Source organism: Lissotriton vulgaris, chromosome 10, assembly GCF_964263255.1.
Source record: "Lissotriton vulgaris chromosome 10, aLisVul1.2, whole genome shotgun sequence".
NCBI lineage: Eukaryota > Metazoa > Chordata > Amphibia > Caudata > Salamandridae > Lissotriton > Lissotriton vulgaris.
In genome coordinates, this window is record NC_141698.1 from 1,090,768,610 (window position 1) to 1,090,796,122 (window position 27,513).

Sequence of the window (27,513 nt, forward strand, 5' to 3'; positions counted from 1 at the left end):
TGAATCTCTAGGGTGTTGGATTTCGACTTGAGTGGTAGGATATGGCTTGGTGTCTCCATGTACACATCGTATAGCGATAGCTACGTCGATGGGACCAATATTAGAACCTAAATCTTGGGGTCGAACTACGCTATGTAGGCATCCTGTGTCCGTTAGGGCAGTTACATGTTGACCGTTCACAGAAACCGTGCAATGATAGGGTGGTTGTTTTCTTTCTGAAGGGGAACAATAATAATTACGGGCCATCCCAATCTCTATTGGTTTTTCTTTCTCTTTCTGTGGGCAAAAGCGTGCAATGTGTCCCAGACCTCTGCATTGGAGACACTGTGGTCCCATTGGTGCTCTAAGCAGTGGAGTTCCTGGTACAATGGTCAGGGGTTCTGGTTTCTTAACCACAGGTGGAAGGCGGGGAGGACGATGAGACACTGTTCCTCCTGTTTTCCCGGTAAAGTCGTCCCGCCCCCTCTGCAATTCTTGGGCTCGACTATAGGCACTGGCGATCTCTACAGCTGTCTCAAGGGTGAGGTTAGCCTGTTGGCGTAGCCATTTCTGGATAGGTGGATGTAAAGAGGATAAATATTGTTTAAAATAGATTTTGGCCATTATTCCATCTTCATCGGTTGTGGCGGGTTTCAACCAGCGATCCGCCATGTCCTTAACTCTGAAGTACAACGCCCGGGGAGTCTCTTGTGGTCCTTCTTTCATTTGTCGTAGTTTCTGCCGGTATGATTCATCATCAACCCCCAGTCGTTCCATAATGCATCTTTTTATCTCTGCATAGGTAACCCCTCCTTGAACTGTTTCAGCTTGATAGGCAGCCTGTAAGTCGCCAGACAACAGAGGCCCTAAATATTGTCCCCATTTATCAGCAGGCCAGGATGCTGCAATCGCCATTCTCTCAAAATTGTTAAAGAAAAAATCCAGATCTTCTCCACTCACATATCTCTGTAATACCACTGAGGGTAGGGTGGTGGGACCCCTTTGCTGTCCTAACGCCTCTGTCAGTTTATCCCAGTTTATCCATTGCTGCCCCATGGGTTTGGCTTTGTCCTGAAAGTACTTGTTGTAGTTTACCACAGTCTTCTTCCACCACAGTCAGGAAACGCTCTACTTTCCCCAGATGTTCTTGGTTTTCTGCCTCTTTTGTAAGTGCAGCCTCCATTGTGCCTTTCAATCCCACTACTGACACTACTTGTGGGAGCTTAGGTTTGATATACAAGCGAGGAGGCTGTATGTAAGTGCGAACAGGTTGTGGTTTATTTTCAATAGATTTACTTTCAGAGGAAACAAATGTTTGTGCGTCACAATATTCGTCTTCCGGTGTATCTTCTTCTTTTTCTAGTAGGGTAGAGGGCGATGTTTCTAGCTCCTTGTCTTCGGAGTTCAAGGGGTTTCCCCGGAGGCTCATAAAAGAGGAAAAAGAAGGGCCGTCAGAACACAAGTCTCCTGCGTGACTAAAGAGTTAATCAGTCACCACACCTTGAAGTGTTCCAGTGCTCTTATAAAAATGAGGGTTGTTTTAGAGATAATTGGGTCGTGAAGTGGGGATTTATAGTGCCTAGGGCATCAACAGTGTAAAGGAACCAAAATCAGCAAATTATAATAACCGGAGCGAGAGGTAAGGTCTTTCAGCCAAAGTACAGCAGTTAGGCGGTAATCCTGTCAGGACTTGCGGGTCACGATCAACAATGGGCTAAATATGAAGCAACCCACCCGGACTGTATATTTTACTCACTCTCGGACTTTGTGTGTAGTTACACCCTTCCCGCACCCCTCCTTTACCTACCCCTTCCTTCTCAGATTCCTCCCTCCTTTTCCCGCGGTACACCCTCACTCACCGGCCCTGCCGTAACTCTCCAGAGTTACGGCCGCTCTACAGCATCCTCCGGAGGACTTCACCACTCCTCACACCAGGGCTTGTCCTGTTCTTCGTCCACAGCGTCTCCTCTCCGTGGTTCCGTCGCTCTGGTCTCCTCTCCGGGCTTCTTGCTTTCCCCTTCTTCTCCTGGCGTCTTCTCTTCGCTTTCGGCTCCAGACGAGTGAACGCCTCCCTCCTCGTGGACCTTCGCTTTCACTTGTCCCACCTAATCACTTCCGGGGTTAATCCCAACCCCTTCCAGGTCCTGGCTGCTGGCTCTCTGCAGAGAAATGGAAAGAAGGAATGGATGGGTATTTCCTGGACCGGGATTCCTCCTGTCGTCCCAAGTCCCGCGAACCTCAGGCTGATCACGGGGAACCTCCGCCCATGGGGAAACACCGGTGAGTCTCTCCTCACAAAGATTTTTAATGTCAACATTTCCTTTACCAATATTGTTTTAGGTAGCCTAACCCCTCAATGGCCTCATTCAAGTCCTGGTTTTTGATTATTAGATTTGTTACTGGCTTTCACACTTCACCTAATTACATCAAATTGGAAACAAGCCCATAATGTCACTTTTAGGTCTTGGTGGAATGCAATTTGTTTTCATCATAAATTAGACACACATTACATCACTCCTATCTACCTCACAATTAAAAGAGAACTTTTATGGTGTCCATTATCTACATATTTAACTCTTTGTACTACTTCCAGTGGGGTTAATATCTCTGTTCCCGATGAAGTACGTAAACCACCTAGAATTCAATTTCCACTCTGCCTGTACACTATTTTGTGATTGTATTTTGTCAAATAACTTAATTGATAGAAGTTGATTTAGATCTTTTGTGCCTTACTTTCTACACTGTATTCAATTAGGTTTTATTCTCTGTCTTTGATATAGCAAGTTATAAATGTTCTCTCCCTTCTTTTCCCTACCTCCCTATGTTGCTATACATTTTATTATGATATAGAGCTCTGTATCTTTTTATTACTCTGTTTGCTTATCATTTTTCACTAAGATCGCTTTATACACATAACTTTTACTATGTAATGTTGCTTATGGACTTATGCATTTATTAATTGTTGTATCTCTACTTTTTCTCTTATAAACTTAAACTTTAAAAAGTAGTTCTTTGAGGGTAGTACAGTCATTAGAAACCTTCAGTAAACATTAAGGATTCATGAGCCCTCAAGGGATAACTTTGAACTAGCATAGCACATGTATGTGATGCTACATTAACTATGTAAATCTTTATGCACCGTCAGATGGAGTTGCTTTATCCAACGTATATTAATCCTTCCTTGCAGAACAAAAACAAGATTATCCCGCATATCAGATCCAGCTTTGACTAGCCTACAGAGCCCTGAGAAAACACAAGGGTGGGACCAGGATACCAAGGAGCTTTCAACAACAGATCTCCGGGACTATACAATCAAATGTTCAATATGCAAAGAAACGTTTCCCTTGTACCTGATCTACTACCACAAACAGCAGCACCGAGCTTTGACCATACTTGGCTATGACCAAAATGAGTATCCAAGTGACATGAAATCTCTGGCCTTCCGGAGAATTGAGGTGATATCAAGTCTCATTAAGGCATCCAAGTACAGCGCGAGAGAGAAGGAACAAGTTAACTGCTCCTATGAGCTGCTAAAGGAGATACTTATGTCATCTGATCGCTACACTCGAAAAGAAGATGTAGAGAATATTGGGAAGTCTTCTGTGTTTAAGGGAAACGTTACAAATCAGTTCATAAAGGCAATAGCCACATGCCAAGACCAGAATGTTGTCTGGAAAAATAAGATAGAAGATACATTCACAGTCATAGACAATTATGGAGATCGACCGAATACCTGCTTCATCGGCCTTTTTGACGGATTTCATGGGGTCAATGCTGCCCAGAGGGCATCAGAAGAGCTGTCTATGTTCATCCTTGACGAAGTTTCAAAAGTGGACACCTCTTACAAAATAAACGAAGATGAAAAGTACATTGTCGCGACTTACGAGAAGTTTGCTAAGCAGAACATGCTGGAGGTAGACCGAGCATTCTCCTCTGCACTGCACGATAAGGAGAAATTCAAGAAAAAAGACTTCCATCGGATTCATGCCTCTTACGCCAAAGCCTTTATGAGATTGGACCGGCTTCTCCTGCTGGGGACAACTGAATTCTCAAAGGTGCGATGGAGTGGTTGTACGGCTGTGACCTGCCTCCTCGAAGGCACCCTCAATGCTAATGACCCCCAGGAAAGCAAGAAAGCAGAGGAGGAATACACAAAATGTAGTACCAGCGAAGCTCTGCCAGCGGACGCCAAGAATAAGCCCTGTGTGTTACATGTTGCAAATCTTGGTATGTAGTGCATTCTTTCTGTTGACTGTCTCTTTACCTTTGACCCTGTACAACACTTTGCTGTCTTTCAGCTAGGATCACACTACACTAATACAACATACAGACATAGATACCTTCCAGTTTCCTTTGCTACCCCCATTTTATGTTGATAGACAGACCACAGCTGTCCATGTGTTTAATACAGCCAGTTAGAGATGACTATACAGAGGCGGCTCGTCCGCTAAGGCGGAGGAGCGTCTCCCCACTGCTCTAGAGCAGTGCAAAGGAAACAATTAAATGATAATAATGAAACCTTATTATTATTCAATTTTTGGTAATGTAGTTGCAGCCAGGTTAGTGTGGGATGGGGCCGGGTTCCCATGACCCATAGGGAGAAGAAGTGGTTCCTGCTGCACCTTAAGTACGCATGATGGTTTGGCCGGCCGCCTTGGAACGGACAAACAGTCATGCGCACTTTGCATGTTCTCCACTGTCTGCATTGAACAGCCTGGGTGGAGAACATGCCCTGGCTCCCAGTCCTTCTCTGAGTGCCGAACCACAGCGCTCAGACCAATCACAACACTGCTGTCAGCAGCATCGTGATTGGCTATGTAAGTCTGGAAGCCGAGGTGCTTCCTGTTCCTGTGTTAGAGGAGAGGTAGCGGCTGGCGACCAGCAGATAAGTTTTCCTTTTTATTTATTTCCTAACCACTCCACATTCCCCAGCCACTGTTCCCTACCAGCTGCCACTGTAACTATCTTCAAACTATGTTGTTGACTTAGACCAAGATATGGAAATGGCTCTTCATCAGGGGCGTAGCTTCAGGAGGCAGTTTGGGGTGTTAAATCCCCCTGAGAAATGTATTTTCTGATAAATAGTTGGGTACGTGTGCTTTCAGTCGGGTATGGTGAGGTGTCTGTCAGATTTCACCTAGGATTTCTGCATGCACACAAGGGCAAAAACACACATACACTGTCTCTCATCTCTTTTCAGAGGCCTAAAAATATTGAATATTTTGCAAACTATTGTGATTTTCTCACTTAGTACTCCTACCAATCCACATTCATCTCCCTTTCCACTGCCTCTTAAGCCCCTCTCATGTGCCCTATTTGTCACAGAAGGCATTTTAACATTATATGCTAGTGATTGTTAGGAAATTCGAAGCTCACCCCGCCAATCTGACTGACCAAGCTACGCCCCGGCTCTTCATGTGCACTTCCTGGTGACAAGCAATTGATGCTCTGATAAGAATAAGAAAGAGATACAGCAAAGCATCACGATCGTACAAAGCCAGCAAAATTTGTCAGGCTTAAGCAAAATGTTCATTTATCATTGCCCCTATGTCACTGCAGGGCCACTAAAAACTGTTTGCATCTATAAGTGCTAACCTATTGTAGGAATTGTGAGCACATGACATCCCCCAAACATTGAATCTTTGGGTGCGGGGAGGTCTCTGCCTCCTGTTCAGTACTCCTTTGCCTTCCAGCTAGGTGCTCCTCTACAAATACCAACTCATACATAAATACACACATGGTGACCATGCACGTAGTGAGGAAGAGAAAGTCAACCTTTGTCACTTTACTCCACTACCCAGTTCTTAAGTCAGAGTGTCTGTGGTGCTATGGGGGCTGGACATTTGCACCAGAGTGCACTTCATGAAGACATTTCAGCACTCCTTCTCTGATGGTGACTGGAGGTTCAACGGCTGCTGATAGGTGCACCCTAGCGCCTCTAATGGAGGTCTTCTGCTTCCAAACCGCAGCAGCATTCATGTTGCTACCTGCCCAGGCTTGTTCAAGTACGTTGCCAACAATGAGATTCAGGATTAGCCTTGAAAAGTTTACTCACTTAAAAAAGTCACCACTGGATAAAGCGAGCTCACCGAATGCTTGATTCCTTGCAGATCACAGAAATATATTGCACTCAACTGAATTATTAGATTTTACATATATAAACCACAGTTGATAATACCCTTTTTTATAAACAATTTTGTATTGTTTAATTTGCAAAACAACAAGTCACCTTCATGGTCCTCAAAAAGCCCCAAACCACATCACTTACAATCAGGAGCAGAGCCAATTTAATATCTAGAACATCACATAATGGAATTACAATAGTTATAAGTACAGTATATTCACAGCTCTCCAATGCCCTCTTCCACTCCCCAAACTATTTGCCCCAAGCTTTGGCATGTTTGGCAGGGCAACCCCATGACTCATATACTAGCTTCTCCTGTTGAGCGCACCAATCTACTCTTCGTCTTCACAGCAACAACTTCGGTGACTTGGCGGCCTTCCAGTTGGCTGCAATGTATTTCTCAGCCACCACCGGGGTAGAACCCAACAGCGCCCTGTCGGCCTGGGAGCCCCCCACCCCATCGTCCACTCCCAACAGGAGCAAGAGGGGGGAGAGTTCCAATGTTAGATGTAAAACATTTGATAGCTCAGCTAACACTGCCTCCTAGTAGTGTGCTATTATGAGGCAAGACCCTAACATGTGAAACAAATCTGCCAGAGCATGGGGGCAGTGGCTACACGCTGGGTTGGCTCTGAGGCTGCTCGAAACAGCCTGGTGGGGATGAGGTAAGCACAGTGTAGGTAGTATGTCTGTACCAAGCGGAGCCTGGAAGAGATTGTAAGGACTTTGGAGGCAATTAGAGCGTCTCACCAATCCATGTCCTCTAGGGGTCCAAGCCACATCTCCCAACGAGTTCTGAGGACGTAAATTGTCTCAGGGGCAATTATGATCAAGGTTTAATAATCTGGGAAACACCTCCTTTACCCAGAGCTTCCATCAACAACTTGGCCTCAATAGGACTGAATTCTGGGATACATGTATCTGGTAGGATATAGACTCGTAGGCCAATGTGTAACTGCAGAAATTTATGAAATTTTGTTTTGGATAAAGTGTATGTTTAAAAAAAATGTAAATCTGTATTTGTAAAGCGCTAACTATTCACCCTCCCTACTCACACTCCCTACTAACTGCTCCCGGAGTCCACACTGCTTGCGGTTGAATCCACACACAACCCACCGGCTGCCGTGCAGCGCCTCACGGCCAACGCGTGACCGCACCAACAGCGTCAACATGGCCTTCACCACCTGGCACACTCTCACCCCCACCGAGATGGCTGACCGCAAGCTCTCCAAGATGGTGACGCGCCTGCGGCTGGCCTCCAGCTTCATCTCCCACCTTCTCTCCTGGACTTCTTTACTTTTGGTCTGTCCTGGCCGACACTTTGCTGCTGATTTCAGACAGTTTTCTCTGGACTCTGACCCTCCTTTCATTCCCTCGTCCTTTAACCCTTTTCCCCGTTGATGATCCTCAAATGGTTCTTCCCTTTTCTGCTTTGCCTTCTCTCCATTCCCTTGCATCCCTCCCACCCTCCCTTTGTGCTGTGGCTGCATCCAAACTTATGGAACTCTGTTTTTTTTGCATACCCTAATCACTAGTATATGCAGTAGACCGTTGTTCTCTCTACCATTCCTATCTGATCCTTAGAGTATATCCAGTCATATCCCTTCATTTGTATATAGAGATAACTCTAGCGACCAGTCTCCTACGTGACTGTTGGAGTATATCCATGTGTTTCCCCTCCCTATGTATATAGAGATAACTCTAATCACTAATATATGCAGTAGACCGCTGTGCTCTTTTCCATTTCTATGTGACTCTTAGAGTATATCCATGTGTATCCCCTCCCTATGTAGATAGAGATACCTCTAATCACTAGTATATGCAGTAGACCGCTGTGCTCTTTTCCATTTCTATGTGACTCTTAGAGTATATCCATGTGTTTCCCTTCCCTATGTATGTAGAGATAACTCTAATCACTAGTATATGTAGTAGACCTTTGTAATATCTACCACTCCTATGTTACTCTTAGAGTATATCCAGTCATATCCCCTCCCTATGTATATAGAGATAACTCTAACCACTAGACTATGCAGGAGTCCGCTATGCTCTCTACCATTCCTATGTGACTCTTAGAGTATATCCATGTGTATCCCCTCCCTATGTATATAGAGATAACTCTAATCACTAGTATATGCAGTAGACCGTTGTGCTCTCTACCATTCCTATGTGACTCTTAGAGTATATCCAGTCTTATCCCTTCCCTATGTATATAGAGATAACTCTAATCACTAGTGTATGCAGTAGTCCGCTGTGCTCTCTACCATTCCTATGTGACTCTTAGAGTATATCCATGTGCATCCCCTCCCTTTGTAGATAGAGATATCACCAGTATATGCCTAGAGTATTTCAATTTGTATCTCCTCCTTATGTGACTCTACCTCTTGTACATTTGCAATTTTTTTCTGTTTGTATCCTCTATGTAACGCATGTAATCCTAAGTCCTTAAGTTTTCAACTGGTTCTTATGTAAAGCAAAAATTTGCTATGTTCTCAAATGGTTCTTATGTAAAGCGCTCTGACACCTTCGGGTAAAGTTCGCGCTATATAAAATTGCACAAATAAAATAAAATAAAATAAACCCTTACGGGTCTCAATTCGCTGGGGGCCGTCATGGAAATTAAGTGAGCTATTCCCCAGAGTCACATGGTGCTGAGTTGAGCTGCCACTGGAGCTGGGGATCGAACCGTGAACCCTGTGCTCCGAAGTCAGCTGCCCTGGCCGCTGCACCACACCTCTCCACTGTTTGATGAAGCTCCTGAAAGGAAGACATATCTGAGCCTGCCCAGACATCATCCAAGAGAGTGATTTCGAAAGCTTCACAACGAGCAAATGCCTCCAATATCGCCACTTCCCCCAACCATGTACCGTGCCACAAGGGGGTGTGTTGAGTGATTTCTTTCACTATCCTGTGTGTTGCATCACAGCGCAGCCCTCCACACACTGAACACTAGCCGAGTCCCCTCGGGAAGCATCCTGGGTATGGTGCAGATATTGAGCACCTCCAGAATTCGGAAGATTCCCAGTGTGGCAAGCTCCTGCTTATAGGTTGGGTCCGACCACCCACTGAGGCGATTGTTGATAATCCAGAGGTGGGATTCCAGATAGTAAAAATATAAATTAACCATCCACAGGGCCCCCTTCCATATGAAGCATGTTGACAGGTGGGAAATGCTAAATGGGGCCTAGAATTGTGCCACAAAAAGTGAATCCATCTCTCTAAACTAGTGGCGAGGGATACTATGAGGGAAATTTGAAAGAAATACAAGAATTGAGGAAGTACCATTATTTTGTAGCGGGCTATTCATTCCATGACGCTCAATGGTAGTGCCTACAATTTCTTATAGTCCGCTTTAACCTTGCGAGTGAGATGGGTGATGTTAAGAGACCAAGTGAGGGTTGGATGGAGTGCCACCTGGATGCCCAGATACCGGAAACTGAGATGACGGATTGGGATAGTTGTTTGCCAAGCTACTAAATCTCTTGAAGATGCAAGTGGTATGAGAATTAATTGACCAGGTTGATTGTCCATCCTGAAGGCTCCTGAAAGTGCTCCAAGAGGCGGAGACATCGTGGCATACTATCCAATGGATTTGAGAGATGCAGCAACACATCATCTGCATAAAGTGCAATGTGGACTTCGTGTCCGATTTCCCATCACCTGATCTGTGCGTCGCACCGTATAAGCCAAGCCAGGGGCTTAATGGGCAACACAGGAAAAAGGAATGCAGGTAGCAACCCTGCCTTGTCCCTTGGCAGATGGGAAATTCATCAGAGACCACCCCTTTTATTTTCACTCGGTCTGTCGAGTTGGACTATAAGATCAACACAAGTCGGGTCAGATAGTTCCAATCCACTGTATCAAAGGCCTTCCCAAAATCTATCAAAAGTAAAACCAAAAGGGATGAAAGCCTATGCTGGTAGGCCAGTGCCAAGTGTAGACGATGTAAACAATGCCTCGTACTCCTAGCGGGCACTAAGCCACGTCGGTCGAGCTGGATTACAGACTGGAGTACTTGTCATAGGGGGGGTTGGCCAGCACAGTGGCCAAGATCTTAACTTGCACGTTAACAGAGAGTTAGGCCGGTAATTGGCACAGGAGATGGATGGGGGTGCATATTAGGTATATCCACTGTAGTGGCTTCATCGAGGGCTCCTGGGAGGGACCCTGTCTCAATTGCCTCCTTGTAAAAAGCTAACAAATGAGGCACCAGGATGTCTTTATATTTAGTGTAAAATTCCATAGGGTAGCCACCTGTACCTGGTGTTTCCCCAGACACCATCACGGAGACAGCATCTCCGATTTCTTCTAGGGTAATTGGCTGGTCCAGTTCTCACTGTTCAATGCTAGAAAGCTGGGCATCTTGTCAAGGAGAAGGGTGGCTCTTTCAGAGTTGCGACAGCACCATGTAGGGTTGAAAAGAAGTCTGCAAACACTTAGGCAATATCAAGGGATGAATGGTGCGTGCAGCCCTAGCTGTCCACTACTTCAGGTATGATCTGTACAGCCTGGGCACGCGAAGCCAGCCAGTATAACAATTTGCTGCTTTTTGAGCCCCACCCATACACCTGAGCTGTAGTGGCGTGCTAGATTTGTTTTGCTGCTTCTAGCAAGTGGGCCCTAATCTCTTCTTGAAGCGGGGAAGTTCCCTAAAAAGTGCCTGATGGGGTACCAGTAGAATCCTTCACATGATTCAGGACCGCATTAAAGTCACCTCCTATAATAGTTAGACCCAAAGGCAATTGAGCTATGACTCCAAGGGGGGTGGCCAAGAAGGAGACCAACGCTGTGGGGGGAGGGTAGAAGCAGAGACTGTTCAGGGGTCTGCCCTCAGTCGTACTTGCCAAGAAAAGATACCAGCTGTGTGGATCCATCCAGGTCTGGGCAACCACCTTGGGGGAAGGAGCAGTGCCACAGGATTGCCACCCCGCGGGACCCCTGAGTGTACCCAGCATAATGACTCTGTCAAACCATTTCAAGAAATGGACAGTTGGTGCTCATCAGGTGCATCTCCTTAAGCATTAGGATAGAAGGGAGTTAGTGTTGGACATACTGCAGAACTGCTGGGCGCTTGATCCAGTCTCAAAGACCGCTTACATGCCAGGACACTGATAATCCCCTTTAATAATAGTTTCATCATCACATCAGTTCTAACTAACTCTCTCACCTACATCCTCCAAGGATCCCAAACACCAGCTTCTGCCTTTGATTGGCCAAGTGCTCCACCACTGCTATCAGCTAGGACAAGGTCTTGAGCACTCAAAGCACAGCAGAGGGAGCATTAAGATGGGAAGGGCTGAGCAAAGTCTTCAGGATCATGTGCAGGGCTTTTTCTAGATCCCTGATGCCTCTGTGGCCCAGTAGTCCCAACATCATGGAAATGAGTAGCCACCAACCTTCCCTCCCATCTCCCCTTCACCTGTTTGTGGGTAAGTGTATCTATTGGAGACTACATGGGAGGTCTGACTATAGATATATAAACATCACCTATTGTAGTGAGTAGGGTGTGAACAGATAATGTGTATTCCTTGGTCCACTGAAGCCTGCCCTAGTATCTTCTGAACAATGTACCAAGATTTTAACTCTTGGTGAGGAGGGGATTTCTCTTTCACTGCTCTGATATCTATCTCCAACCCTCTCCTTCTCCCAATTTAACTTCTTCTTCCTACCTAATTGATGTCCAGCTGCCTATGACTAGCCCCTCACATCACACAGTCTCCTCATGCATTGAGATACCAGGGCTTTGGTGAACACCAGCCCATTTGCACAACGTATTCCTTCTATCATTACTCCTCCATTTCTCTCTCCTTTAGGAGTCTCAAAGTGTTCCAGGCAACTCTAGGGCAATCAGAAAATGATGCCACGGCTGAGGAAAGGGAGGTGTCGTATCGATGTGAGAGTAATCTGTGTGATAGTAGAAGTTTTAGGGAAGTGGGAGGGTTGAATCTGGTCTCCGGAGGAAGAGAGTTCCAGATTTTTGGGCAATTCTGGAAAATAGTTGATTGTTGGTTTTCCTTTTGTTGAATTATCTGGCTTAAGTATGTTGGACAGGCCACGTGAAGGGCCGCTCCCCCTCTGCCCGACCAGGCCCGAGCCCGGCCCCTCAAGTGTCACACACCACCACTTCACGTTTTCCGTCCCCTCCGGGACCCTTGCCTCTGAACATATCGACCTCGTGGGCCCGATCCACTCCCGGCCCGCGCACCCAGCCTGGGCGCCATCTTGGACCCTCCACCACGAGGCCGCGTGGCTCCCGATCGACCCCAACCCTGGGCCTGGCCAGGCCTCAGACATCCCGGCACCACCATCCACCCAGGAGGTGAGCGGACTACTTGGCAGGTCAATGGGAGAAAGAGGTGTCGATGGCTCTCCCCCGCCAGGTACCGCTCGCCCACAACCTCCCCGGGCGCTGGCTCCAACCCCCTGCTGGGTGTCTGGACTCCTTCATCCCGGACCCCCCGACCTCCAAGTGCGAGGGTCCGGACATCAAAGGGCACCAGCCCTATAACTGGGGCAGCTCCAGAGCAGGAAGGCAGTTGTATCTTGGAGTCGAGAGACGCAGAGAAGAACTCATCCTTGACGGGCTATTGGCGCTGCCGTAGCTCTGCCTTGCGAACTATCGTCCTGCCTGCTGGCGCTGCCGCAACCTTCGTAAACCTTCATCGTCGTCGGGACCTGCTGGCGTGGCCGCGGACCGTTTGTAACCACCATCTTCATCGGGACCTGCTGGCTCCGCCGCGGACCGTCGCTTCCTTCATCCATCTCGGGACCTGCTGGCTCCGCCGCGGCCCGTCCATCTAGAACGCCGAGCTCGAGGATTGAGAGCTATTCCATCTATTTGGTAACAAGACTGTCCCGCTACCCCTTTTCCCCATCCAGAGACCAGAATCGAGGGGACCCCTGAGTCCAGACCTCCTTGTATCATTTCACCGTACTTAGAGAATTGCTTATAAAGTATCGTTAAACCTTAACCTGGTGTGGTGTCCGTCTGTGGGGGGGAAGTTACTTGTCTGTACGATCGCTGGAGACGGCTCTCCCCGGAGACCTCTCCCCTTATCCTCGGCCGACCCTCCCGGTCCGTCTAACATTGGTGGCCAGCGGCGCGATCCGAATCACCGCATAATCGTACAGAAAGTAGCTCACCCCACGACGAAATCACGATGACAACCAAAGAAAGCGGATCCACCGAGAAATTTCAGATGGAGAAATTGGACGAGTACAGCCATCGTGAATTAAAACAATTCTGCCTCGAACTAGGTATCGCTACCACCGGTCTCAGTACCAAAGATGATTTCAAGCATGCCCTAGAGTCCTGGGCAGAAACCGGGGCCATCGGAACCACCGACCAAAGCATCGCAGCAGTAGAAAAAAACACCACGGCCCCCGAGGAGCAAAGAAAGGGTCTCTCGCAAGACGAGATCCAGGAACGAGAAAAAACACGGCTACATGAGCTAGAAATGGCCCGGCTCAAAATGGACGTTGAACTTAAGTTGGCCGAACAAAAGCTGAGCTTAGAGCACCTGCGTCTCCGAGAAGAAAGAGAGGAAAAACAGAGACAAAGGGAGCTCGAGGAAAAGAGACTGGCATATGAACACGAGCGCAAGTTAGCTGAGATAGACTTACGCAAGCAGAACAAAGAATTAGGAGTGCCCGAGCAACCCCCCACCCCAGGGCCAACAGTTAAGAAGGTACACATCCCCAAGGATGTCGTTCGAGAATACTTCCGAGAGGACCACATCCAGCAATGGTTCAAGGCCTACGAAATCGCTATGACCGCCCACCGGATCGATCGAAGCGACTGGGGAGCCGGTCTATGGGGGAGATTCCTCAATGAAGGCCGCGATGCCCTGCTACAGCTCCCGGACCACCAGATGACCTCCTATGACCACATGAAAGCTGCCCTCCTCACCCGCTATGGGCTCACACCCGAGATGTACCGTCAGAGGTTCCGAGACTGCACCCGCATCCCGGGTACAACTTGGGTGGACTACGTGAACTATTTTAGCCGAGCCTTCGAGGGCTGGATCAAAGGAAGCAATGTCACAACTTACGAACAACTATTCAATCTCATGGTGTGGGAGCATCTATCAAACAATTGCTTCATTGAGCTCCGGCAGCACCTCCTCGACACCAAATTGACTGATCCACGGCAGCTCGCAGCCGAGGCTGACCGGTGGGAAATCACCAGAGTGGGCCGAAATGGATCCTATGAACAGAACCGGAACAACAACGGTCAGCACCGTCCCCGAGGAGGGGGAGGGGGCCAAGGACGAGGAAGAGACAACGCTCCGGTCGCCCCCGCTACCAGCACCACCCCCCCGGCCAACCGGGGCAGCACCCCGGCGCGACCGGGATACAGAGCCAATGTCACGTGTCACTGGTGCCAACGAGTCGGCCACTATGCAAATGACCCAAATTGCCCACAGTACCAGAGCCCAAGACCCCGCCAGGTGGCCGCTGCTGCCCTGGGGGAAGAACAGATCTCCGAGGAACAGGAAGAATATGAGCAAGAGCATCAAGAATGGGAGCCAGCCGCCATGGCTCTAGCATGCTTAGGGGGGAAAGACATGGTCCCGCGGGTCCCCCTACCCGCTAACACCCGGAAGTACAGCCAATGGGTGAGCATCAATGGACGCCAGGCCGAAGCTCTCCGTGACACCGGGGCCAGTGTAACAGCCGTCCGCTGTCACCTGGTGACCCCAGAACAGTTCCTACCAAACATTCTCTGCCCTGTCCGTTCAGCCGATAACTCGGAAAGTCTGTGTCGGATGGCCTGCGTCCCTTTCGAATGGGGAGGGGTCTCCGGCATGTTGAAAGTGACGGTCCGGGATGATGCCCCCGTAGACTGCCTCCTGGGAAATGACCTTGAAAGTTCTCCGTGGGCAGCCGTAGAACGAAGAGAACACCTGGGGATGTTGGGCATCCCGGACTGGGCGTGCGTCACCACCCGGTCCATGGCCGCCCGTGCCAACCCCCGACCGGAGGAACCCGAATGGCCGGCCCCTCCTCCCCCAGTCGCCCCAGTCGAAGACACCGACCGTGCCGTCCCCCCAGAACCAGCTCAACCTCCGGACCTCGCTGGCCTCGACCAGTGGCATCAAGAGGGGGGGCCCACTCAGGAGCAGTTTCGACAAGAGCAGAAGACCTGTCCCTCCCTCGAGGGACTCCGCCAACAAGCCCTCGCCCAGAGCGCAGGGGATACCTCCGGAACACATTGGATTTACTGGGACAATGATCTGCTATACAGTGAGCAAAGGATCGCAGAGCTGGGGGCCAGCCGAGTGCTAGTGGTGCCCCTCCGTTTTAGAGACTTCCTGCTAAACCTGGCCCACGATGTCCCCCTGGCTGGACACCTGGGTCAGGATAAAACCTACAGCCGCCTAGTGACCCACTTCTTCTGGCCCAAAATGAGGAATGATGTACTCCAGCATTGCCGATCTTGCCCCACGTGCCAAGCCAGTGGAAAGAGCGGCCGCAAACTAAAAGCCCCCCTGCAAACATTTCCCGTGGTCACCACCCCGTTCGAGAGGGTCGGGATAGACATTGTGGGGCCCCTGGACCCCCGTACAAGACAAGGACATCGGTTCATCCTGGTACTGGTGGACCACGCCACCCGCTACCCCGAGGCTGTTCCCCTGCGAACCGTGACAGCCCCGGTGGTCGGCCGGGCCCTGATGGGGATCTTCTCCCGTGTGGGCTTCCCCCGAGAAGTCGTCAGCGACAGAGGCACAAACTTTATCTCTAAGTATATGAAGTCCCTCTGGCAACAGTGTGGGGTCACCTACCGATTCACGACCCCCTATCACCCTCAAGGGAACGGACTCGTTGAGCGGTTCAACCGCACGCTCAAAGGGATGATTGGGGGGTTGGAAGAGCCCCTCCGTCGCCAGTGGGATGTGCTGCTGCCGTGCCTCCTCTTCGCATATCGAGAGGTCCCCCAGAAGTCCCTCGGCTTCAGCCCGTTTGAACTATTGTATGGACACCCCGTACGGGGGCCGCTCAGCCTAGTCAAGGAAGGCTGGGAAATGCCCCCTCTAAAGAACCCTCCAGATGTCTTCAAATACCTCCTAACCCTCCGCAACCAGACCCGCCGGTTCAGAGAGCTGGCAAAAGCAAACTTGGAGGCCAGTCAAGAGGACATGAAAAAGTGGTATGACCAAAATGCCTCCTCCATCGAATTTGAACCCGGACAACAGGTATGGGTGATGTCCCCCACCGAACCCTGCGCCTTGCAAGACAGGTGGACGGGGCCCTTCAAAGTAGTCGAGCGCAAGGGTCCCGTCACCTATCTCATCGACATGGAATCTTCACGGAACCCCCTCCGAGTCCTCCACGCTAACAGACTGAAACCCCACTTTGTACGTTCAGAACTCAGCCTCCTGATGGCCACAGACAATGGAGCCGAAGGAGACTCCGAACCCCTCCCTGACCTCCTACGGACTCGGGAGAAAGATGGCTCTGTGGATGGGGTCCGACTCTCGGAGGCCCTCACCCTGGAACAATGCCAAGAATGTCGAGACCTTCTGTTGCAGTTCGCCGGCCTGTTTTCCCTCACCCCAGGTGTCACTTCCTGGTGTGTGCACGACGTGGACACGGGGGACAGCCCCCCTATCCGCCACCGGGCCTACCGCGTACCAGATCGGGTACGGGCCTGCACCCAGGAAGAAATAACCAAGATGCTCACGCTCGGGGTCATTGAGCCCTCAGACAGCCCCTGGGCCAGCCCAGTAGTACTGGTCCCCAAAGCAGCCCCTCCCGGCACCACACCGGAACTCCGGTTCTGCATCGACTACCGGGGCTTGAATGCGGTCACTAAAACGGATGCACACCCCATCCCCCGGGCAGACGAGCTAATCGACCGCATGGGAGCTGCCCGCTACCTCAGTATTTTCGACCTGACGGCGGGCTATTGGCAGATCGGCCTCACACCCCGGGCCCAAGAACGATCTGCATTTTCCACTCCTGATGGCCATTATCATTTCAAGGTCATGCCCTTCGGCATGAAGAATGCCCCAGCAACATTTCAGCGGCTCGTCAATCAGGTCTTGGCCGGGCTCGAAGGATTCAGCGCCGCCTACCTAGACGACATCGCTGTGTACAGCCACCATTGGTCCGACCACCTCCACCACCTCCGAGCGGTGCTACAGGCCCTTCAGCAAGCTGGCCTCACGATCAAGGCCAGCAAATGCCAAATTGGTCAGGGGTCCGTAACCTACCTCGGACACCAGGTGGGAAGCGGCCTGGTGGCCCCTCTGTAGCTCAAGGTTGCCGCCATCCAGTCCTGGCAGCCCCCCACCACCCAGACTGAGGTACGCGCCTTTCTGGGACTCACGGGCTATTACAGACGGTTCGTGAAAGACTATGGTACCATCGTGGGGCCCCTCACAGAACTCACGTCCAAAAATCAACCCAAGAAGGTCAACTGGACCCCAGATTGTCAAACAGCCTTCGAACAACTGAAGGCCGCCATGTGCTCCGCTCCTGTGCTCCAGGCCCCCGACTACAGCCGGGAATTCGTCGTCCAGACGGATGCCTCCGACCACGGCATTGGAGCGGTCCTGTCTCAATTGAACACCGAAGGCCTTGATCAGCCAGTGGCCTTCATCAGCCGGCGACTCCTACCTCGAGAACAACGCTGGAGCACCATCGAGAGGGAGGCCTTCGCTGTGGTGTGGGCCCTCAAGAAGCTCCGGCCCTACCTCTTTGGCACACACTTCCGGGTGCAGACCGACCATCGACCCCTGCAGTGGCTGATGCAGATGCGGGGGGAAAACCCAAAACTACTACGTTGGTCCATCTCCCTACAAGGGATGGACTTCACTGTTGAACACCGGCCTGGGCCAGATCACGCCAACGCGGATGGCCTGTCCCGCTTTTTCTGCCTCGACGAGGAGAGTCCCCAAGAGGATGGGTGACTCTCCCCGCCTTCAGCTGGGGGGGACGCATGTTGGACAGGCCACGTGAAGGGCCGCTCCCCCTCTGCCCGACCAGGCCCGAGCCCGGCCCCTCAAGTGTCACACACCACCACTTCACGTTTTCCGTCCCCTCCGGGACCCTTGCCTCTGAACATATCGACCTCGTGGGCCCGATCCACTACCGGCCCGCGCACCCAGCCTGGGCGCCATCTTGGACCCTCCACCACGAGGCCGCGTGGCTCCCGATCGACCCCAACCCTGGGCCTGGCCAGGCCTCAGACATCCCGGCACCACCATCCACCCAGGAGGTGAGCGGACTACTTGGCAGGTCAATGGGAGAAAGAGGTGTCGATGGCTCTCCCCCGCCAGGTACCGCTCGCCCACAACCTCCCCGGGCGCTGGCTCCAACCCCCTGCTGGGTGTCTGGACTCCTTCATCCCGGACCCCCCGACCTCCAAGTGCGAGGGTCCGGACATCAAAGGGCACCAGCCCTATAACTGGGGCAGCTCCAGAGCAGGAAGGCAGTTGTATCTTGGAGTCGAGAGACGCAGAGAAGAACTCATCCTTGACGGGCTATTGGCGCTGCCGTAGCTCTGCCTTGCGAACTATCGTCCTGCCTGCTGGCGCTGCCGCAACCTTCGTAAACCTTCATCGTCGTCGGGACCTGCTGGCGTGGCCGCGGACCGTTTGTAACCACCATCTTCATCGGGACCTGCTGGCTCCGCCGCGGACCGTCGCTTCCTTCATCCATCTCGGGACCTGCTGGCTCCGCCGCGGCCCGTCCATCTAGAACGCCGAGCTCGAGGATTGAGAGCTATTCCATCTATTTGGTAACAAGACTGTCCCGCTACCCCTTTTCCCCATCCAGAGACCAGAATCGAGGGGACCCCTGAGTCCAGACCTCCTTGTATCATTTCACCGTACTTAGAGAATTGCTTATAAAGTATTGTTAAACCTTAACCTGGTGTGGTGTCCGTCTGTGGGGGGGAAGTTACTTGTCTGTACGATCACTGGAGACGGCTCTCCCCGGAGACCTCTCCCCTTATCCTCGGCCGACCCTCCCGGTCCGTCTAACAAAGTAGAAGGGAGTTTGTGCTACAGGAAGATCTTCTGCCCCCTAATAGTCAGTTTCTGGGCCAGGTAAGTGGGAGTGCTGTGGTGAAGAGCTTTATGGGTCATACAGGCTAAATTGAGATGGATCCTAGCCTCAAAAGGTAGCTAATTCAATGCATGGAGGTCAGGAGTGATATGGACCGTTTTTCTGGAGTCAGTGATGAGTCTAGCTGCCGCATTCAAGGTGCTCTTCAGCGGTGAAAGTTTAGTTTTTGGGAGGCCCACAAGGGTGGCACTTACACAGTCTAACTTGGATATCACAAGGGCTTGAACCACTGTTTTGAGATCTGATGTTGGAAGGTAAGGTTTTAGTTTCTTTAATGCTTGTAGTTGATAGCTCCTCTGGTGCAGGTGCGGATTGGGTTTTTCAAGGAAAGGTTATTGTCCATAATTATTAATAAAGATTTAGCTGAGTCAATGATGTGTGGGGTGCAGTTCAAGGTAGTAAAATGTGGGAGCCCGACTTTGATCCTAAGGGCAATTTGGGGCAGAGACATCAGCAAGAATTAGTTTTTTTTGTGTTGAGTTTGAGGTGGTTATGAGTCAACCAGTGTTGAGTTTTTGTCAGGGTGTTATTGAGGATGCTGACATCTTCGGGAGTAGTAATTTTCATGTAGAGTTGAATGTCATCTGCATACATATGGTAAAAGATGTGCGAGAGTCTGAGGATTGCATGTTAGGAACGCCATATATAGGTTAAGCAGAGTAGGGGAAGTATGGAACCTTGGAGGCTGCCCAGCGTAACGAGGATTGATCGGATAGAGCATGGTTGATTTGGGTGCACTGAGATCTCTTATGGACGAGGCATTTTATTATGGTGCAGGAGAGACCCATTCTGTGTTCTATATAGGTTCAGAAGATTCTTATGCTTGACAGTGTCGAATGCAGCTGACAGGTCAAGTAGGATTAGTAGGCAAGATTCATTCTGATAAAGTACTCGTACAGCATCATCAACAATGTGTACCAGGCCGGTTTCGGTGCCATAGCCTGGTCTGAATCCAGATTGATGTTGGTCAAGGAGTTGGAATTGCTTGATGTGATCAAGACTTAATTTGCATTGAATATGGCAATCATTCTATACTACCAACCAGGGTACTTGTTCCTACCTGATAAAGGGAGGAAAAACAGTTGGAGTAGCTCTGAGGAGGATCTTCCTTATTTGGAAGTGTTGCCCTCACACAGCCATGCAGGTGGCATGCTTCGTTACCGGGCTTTGTGCTCCTCATGGGGCCGGCACTGGAATGCTCCAAGGGCCAGCGTGAGGGCTCTTTAGAGGAGATCTTTTTGTATCAGACGTGATGGTGTGTGCGGGTGTGAGGAGCTGAATTTGTGATGATATGAGTGATCTAAAACGACCTAAAGAAGATCAAGCTAAATTTTATTCAGGGTTCCTTTGGTAGGATTAAAAACCAAGTCTGGATAGTGCGCTCGAAGTTAGGAAGCGCCACTATCAGGTATGTTCAATGTAATGAACTGTCGAGGTTTCATAAATCAGGTCGACATGTTTCACGCCCTATTGGTCCCGGATGGATCTACGTTTCTTCAGGACCAAATATATACAAGTGAGTGCCCTGCCTTATTTCTGCATTGCAGCGCTGGCCCCACGAGGAGCACACAGCCCGATGACGAAGCATGGCACCTGTATGGGTGTGTGAGGGCAACACTTCCAAATAAGGAACATTCCCCACAGAGCTACCTACTCCAACCGTGTTTCCTCCCTTTATCACATAGGAACAAGTACCCTGGTTGGTTATATACATTACCTTAACTAAGGAGTGTGGGTACTGGACCTTTATCTTGCTTCTAGTCGCTCTCAACATGATTTATGGCTTATGTTACCATAATCATTTTTAGTGAAAGACCAGTTGTGCTTAAGAGGTCCCATTTAGGTATCCCTGACTCCTTTCACTGGGGGAGAATGGAAGGGCCCCTACATAAATTCTCGTATAATCCACCATCATTCCTATTCTTTTTTCTAACCTCGCTTTTAACTGTGTCCAGTTCTGCAAATCGGACCGCCATCCTTCCTTCTGAGATGATCTTGTAGACATTCATAACTATGCTATTTGGCCAACAGCAACAAGAACAAAATAAATGTATGTGTGATTCTCCACTTTTGATGCTTCTGAACCAATTCTAGCAACCAACTCTTAAGAGGTTCCAGTTCTGTTAGGCCTGTTGTTGTGCCCACACCCCCCTGCGCTTTATGCCAGAACCTCTGGATTTGAGGATAATGCAGTTATACTGGGGAAGAACCTTTTTGGCATCCTCCTCCCCTTTATCTGGATTAATTTTGTGCCAAAGCAATGGTGTAAAATATATCCTGTGCAATATATTAACTTGAATCAGTGCATATTTCAAATTACAGGATAGTTTATTCCCATGCTTATATTCCCTGGCCCAAGTTCCATCCAAAGGTGTTCCATATTTGCTCCACTGTCTTCCTGGACCACCGCTGCAGAGGTACCATGTGCATGACGCTCTAAGTACCACTGGATCCTGAGCTGAGGTGTCCTTTCCATCCTTCATCAACCTTTCGTACTGCAGGAACTGCCCATAAGAAACTTCTATTAACTCCTGACCGTCCAATCAAAAGACTTCTCATGGACACACGTCCACCCTATATAAAATGGACCTTTCCAGTCAGAATCAGACTGGGAACCCAAAGCAGCCCTGCAAATTTTGTGGGACTAACCCCCCGGGGTAGGGTGAGTGCAAGTGTGAAGCACTACTGCTTTTGTTCCTGGGGGGTCTGTATTGCAGCACCACTGCAAACCAGTCCCCCAAGTAGCAAAACCTGCCCCCACAACTGCAAAAAGGCCCACCCTTCCAGCCTCATGGGTAAACGACTGATGCCTGCTATGGCTAGTCACCCCTGTTTCCAGTCTATCAAAATCTGCTGCTGACATGGTGAACATCTGTAGATTCTACCATACAGCTACAGTTGTTTGTATTTTCAGCACTTTTAATTGACCCCTTTATTCGCAGACATGTTATACTGAAGGAAAATCAACTCTGCTAAAGATCAGGTGACTTATGTAGTCTTTTCCAGACAGGGTATTCTTGCTAAAATGCAATGGATATCCCCCCACTGTGCTGTAGGCTAAAATGCACTTGTAATACAGTACCATAGGTTATGGTGCACTCGTAAAACAGCATAATGGCTATAATGTACTTTTAATACAGTACCATAGGCTATAATGCACTCGTAATACAGCGTCATGGGCTATAATGCACTCGTTATACAGCGCCATGGGCTATAATGCACTTCTAATACAATTCATGGGCTATAATGCACTCGTAATACAGCATCATGGGCTATAATGCACTCGTTATACAGTGTCATGGGCCATAATGCATTCGTTATACAGCGTCGTGGGTTATAATGCACTCGTTATACATAGGATGGGGCATCCGCCACATTTGTGCGAGATTATCCCATCCACCATACTCTAAATAAAGCCCAGTGAGCCAACAACTCTCTTTACTGCTAGGACAAAGAAAAGAAAAAGTATAAACTGCAGTTCTTCGTCCCAAAGCCTCCTCACATGTGATCAGAGAAACCATAGTCGTTTATCTGTGCTGACTGAAAAGTCAGATAAGAATATAAATGAACTGGAGCTCACAGCAAATTCATGAAATGCTGTAATTGAGTGGCTCTGTTTTGTAGTGTCCAACCCCAGGCATGCTGGGAGCTTTAGCTTGTTATGGTTTATTGATCTGCTACTGGAGTTGAAGTTTAGAAAGTTGTTGGTCTAAAACTGGAGGAGCCTTTATCCTTTTGCTGGTTCTTTTAGGGCCAATCTGTGTTGCAAAATCCAGGACATTTAAATCTCTTGGTAACCTGACGTCCATTACAAAAACTGTTAAACACTTTTTTTTTTCAAAGATATGTTTATTGGTTTAACAAGAAACATGCGACAATCCCGCACATCTTCCCACGCAGGGGGGAGCAGTCATAGCAAAGCCAAAGCACAATAAGCTGGGACAGACCAAGAGTCCTATCTGAACAAAGACCCCTGGCTAGCAGAGCAGCACTCTAAGGGTTTCAGCTTCTAATAGGAACGGGGTTTGCAAAGCAGCCGTCCACATGAAGAAGGTAAGTGTCAATATATCATAGCATCCAGACTCTGGTCATCACTTTAAATGACCTGCGCCTCTCATGCAGAAAGCGACATCTGCTGCAGTCTAAACCGCGGATCAGAGCGCCTCCCTACATAATGCTACCTACAGGCATTGTCGTAAAAGAAAGAGAAAGCGAAACCAAAAACAAACACCCCTCCCAACCCCCCCCCAGTGGTGGCGGCAATGCATAGGTCTGAAAATCAAACTCTTACTACCTCGTAGTCTCAAAGCTGGAAGAGATGGAGGGCCCTAACACTAGAAGGGCAAACTGCTGATGGGAGGCCTCTTGAGAGGAAGGATACCAGGGGTCCCCAATGAAATTCAAAGTTCTTAAAGTCATCCCTAAAAATATCAGCCATGCGCTCTACACTCAGTAGTTTCCATATGCGGGAGTGCCAGATGGAGATGGCCGGAGCCTCCCTTTTCTTCCATGCCGCTGCCAAGGTGATCTTGGGCGCAGCAATACTGAGCCACATGATTTTTTTATCCGCTTTAGTCTGGTGTTCCAAGGCCGGGTCCCGTAGGCCCAAAAGGGTAGTAGCCATCAAGGTGGGGATAAGGTAACCCAGCATTTCCTTAATATGAGATAAAATCTCTTCCCAGGAGGGGCGAATGATAGGGCAGTCCAACCAAATATGCTGAAAGACCCCTAACAACCCACACCCCCTCCAACACCTATCGGAGGCACCGGGAAAAATCTGTCGAAGCTTGGACGGGTGCAGGTACCAGTCCATCATGGTCTTCATGTGGGCCTCTCTAAGTTCTAAGGAGTGATTACATTTTGAAATGTCCGACCATAAGTGCGACCACTCCTCGTCAGTGATATCTTGCTGAAGAATCCCCTCCCACATGGACATGTATCTTGGCCAGGGAGTGATTGCCGTGGAGAGTAAGAATCCATATAGAAAGTAGATAACTCCCTTCATCGAGGAGGTCCTGGTAAGGTAGGCCTCGAATTTCGTGAGGGGGCGCGTAGCTGCATCCCGCACCTGAGGGGTGAGTGCCCAATGGAGTAGCTGTGCATGGTGGTATCTCTCTGTATCCCCTACACCATAGTCTTGCTTACAGTTGTCGAAAGAGAGTGGGTCGAAGTTATGGAAAAGAAGCTTTAATGCGAGACATCCTCCCTCTATCCACGCCGCAAAGGGGCCCTCACGTAGCGCTGGGGGGAAAGCAGGGTTAAAGTGAAGTGGTGTAAATGGGGAGGGAAAGGTTGTCCACCTGTCGTCCCTAGACACTGAATCCCATACTCTCAAAGTTGTGCGGGTGGGTGTGCTGATATACACATTCCTAGGCCTGTCACATTTGGGTCTCCAGACTAGATCCCAGATGGTCCTCCCTGCAACACTACGATCCATATGCAGCCAATGTTTTTCCGATTCTAACTGCGTCCACTCCACCAACACCCAAAGTTGTGCTGCCTTATAATACAGGTGGATGTCCGGGAGTCCCCCCCCCCCCCTCATTCCGTGGGCGGCGCAGAGTAAAGAAGGAAAAGCGTGCCCAACCTCCTTGCCAGATAAAGCGAAGAATCATGGTCTTCACTCTCCTAAACAAGTCCCCGTCTAGTTCAATAGGAAGGGCTTGGAACAAGTATAGCAGCTCAGGGAGAAGGGACATCTTAATAGCATGGATCCGACCCATCCAGGATATGTACAAAGGCTTCCACTGGGCAAGATCAGCCTGGATCCGTGTCATTAAAGGGGGGAAGTTGGCTGAATACAATTTCCCTAACGTAGGCGTCAGATGGACCCCCAGATATGGAATAGAGGCATCTGCCCATGGAAGAGGCATGAGTGCCTGGAGCCTAAGTACTTCGGATTGGGGGAGAGTGAGGTTGAGTATATACGACTTATCTAAGTTAACTTTAAAGCCCGCTACTGCCTCAAAGCGCTCCAGCTCTGACTGCACAGACGGGAGGGAGTGGGCTGGCTCAGAGAGGGATAAAAGAACGTCGTCCGTGAAAAGGGTGATTTTGTGTGACTCTCCCGTAAAGGGAAGACCTCGAATATCAGAATTAGCTCTGATCGCCAGCGCCAGGGCCTCGCTGCTTAAGGCAAAAAGTAGAGGCAAAAAGGGGCACCCCTGCCTAGTACCCCTCGAGTGATTAAAAAAGGAGGATTGGCACCCATTCACCGTGACACGGGACTGGGGGGACAGATAGTTAGCACGAATCATGTTTAGAAATTTGGTGGAAAAGCTGAACACTGTCAGCGTCTGGAATAAAAAGACCCAGTCCACCCTGTCAAATGCCTTTTCGGCAACGAGCCCCACTAACACCGCCGGGATTTTAAACTTATTGGCCTTCTCAATCAGTTGTACTATACGCCGAGTGTTGTCGTGGGTCTGGCGCCCCTTAATGAATCCAGACTGGTCCGGATGGATGAGAGCAGGCATTAGATCATTAAGCCTTTTCACAATTATGGAGGAGTACAGCTTTGCATCCAGATTAAGTAGGGCAATAGGCCTGTAAGAGGCACATCTACTAGGATCCTTCCCTGGTTTGGGTATGACCGAGATCATGGCCTCCACCATAGTTCCAGAGGTCTCACCACCGTCGGCCATTTTATTAACTAAAGCGCACTAGTTATGGGCTGAGATCAGAGAAGAATGTCTTGTAGAATATTGCTGTATATCCATCTGTCCCAGGCGCTTTATGAGGCTTCAAAGCCTTCATAGCTGAGACCACTTCTTCCCTAGTGATAGGAGCCAAGAGTGTCTCGTTCCATTCAGCAGAAACCTGAGGTAGAGGCAGGGCCCGCAGGTACTCACATTGCTGGGCCGGATCTAATGAGTCCCCTGAATACAGGTCTTTGTAAAATGCTCCGAAGAGCTCGGTCTTAACTTCATCCCTGTGCGTGACTTCACCCGAAGGGTCCTGGATCCCCCCTATATATTCCCACTCTCTTTTGTCCTGCAACTGCCTGGCAAGATGTTTACGCACCTTTTTGCCCTGAGAGTAGGATAGATGCCTCAATTTCAGCAGGGTATATTCCGCCCTGTTATTGTAGAGCGCCCGAAGTTTACCCCTAACAGCCGTCAGGTTACTTTGTGTCTGTCTAGTGGGGTTCGCTTTATGGGCCTTCTTCAGAGCGGACAGATCGTCCTCCAGTTTCTCCCTCTCCCGGCCACGCTGCTTGTTGAGAGCAGCATTGAGGGCAACGCATTGTCCTCTAAAAAACGCCTTGAAGGCGTTCCATGTGTGTTGTATACTGATGTGTCCTCCGAGTTGTTAAGGGAAAAGAAGTCAGCAATGGCTCCCCTCAGTTTATCACAAGAGGTTTTGTCACAAACTAAAGCTGCCGGGAAGTACCACCTGGGGGAGGCCTGGCCACTCACACCCCAGTGAAGATAAACCGAAAATAGGCTATGGTCTGAGACTGACAGCGGAAAGATCTTGGCCTCTCATAAGTCACCCTGGAGGGACTGGCTAAGAAAAATGTAGTCCAAGCGTGAATAGGACCGGTGAACGTGGGAGAAAAATGTGTAGTCCCGGGAGTGGGGGTACAGAGTCCGCCAAGTATCTAAAAGGCCCAAGTCTCGTATCCTTTGTTGTGTGTCCGGGGAAAATGAGCATATGTCAGATCGTTGTGGGTGGGTGCCTTCAAGTTCCTTCTGCCACACCAGGTTAAAGTCACCCATGAGAAACAAAGGCCCATGAGCAAAATCTGTAACCTTCCCCAGGAGAGCGTGGAGGAACCTGGTCTGACCAGTATTAGGATCATACACCACTATGAAGGTACATAGTTTCCGCCGCAGGCGGCCCTTAACCATGACCCAGTGCCCATCTTTGTCACTCTGGACCCCCAAAGGCTGAAATTGTAAGGCCGAACGAAACATAAGGGCTACCCCTTTCTGCTTCGTGGAGTCCGAGGACCGATAAATGAGTGGAAACTGTTTGTGTTTGAGGCGAGTGTCCTCCGATTAAACTAAATGGGTCTCTTGGAGGTCAACAATGTCCAGCTGGTGGTCTATAACATACTTCCAAAGCTTTTGGCGCCTCTGGGGGGAATTAAGCCCTTTAATGTTCCATGTCCCAATAGTAATTGGCATCAGAGCTGAAGACGAAGGCGCGGTGCCCTGAAAAGCCCCGGCCCACCCCCCTCACTGGTGGCTAGTGTGGAGCTACCTACAATGGCACCACCCCTCCTTGAGCGTCTTGCTGGTCCCCGAACTCGCCCATAATTCTCCTCCCTCCCCCAAAATGAAGGGCCGCCCTCCCTACCCCCCCACTCCTCCCCTGCATTTCCACCAAAAGGA

General features: G+C 49.7%; 1 protein-coding gene across 1 annotated transcript in view; it reads left to right on the forward strand.

The window, feature by feature from the left end:
* The first annotated feature begins 2,161 nt into the window (after positions 1–2,161).
* The window catches only part of PP2D1 (protein phosphatase 2C like domain containing 1), a 41,135-nt gene continuing 15,783 nt past the window's right edge, over positions 2,162–27,513 (forward strand). Inside the window, exons 1-2 of the mRNA XM_086939920.1 lie at positions 2,162–2,259; positions 3,167–4,206. Of these exons, the coding sequence (XP_086796046.1) occupies positions 2,162–2,259; positions 3,167–4,206 (1,138 nt within the window). The remainder of the gene's footprint in view (positions 2,260–3,166; positions 4,207–27,513) is intronic.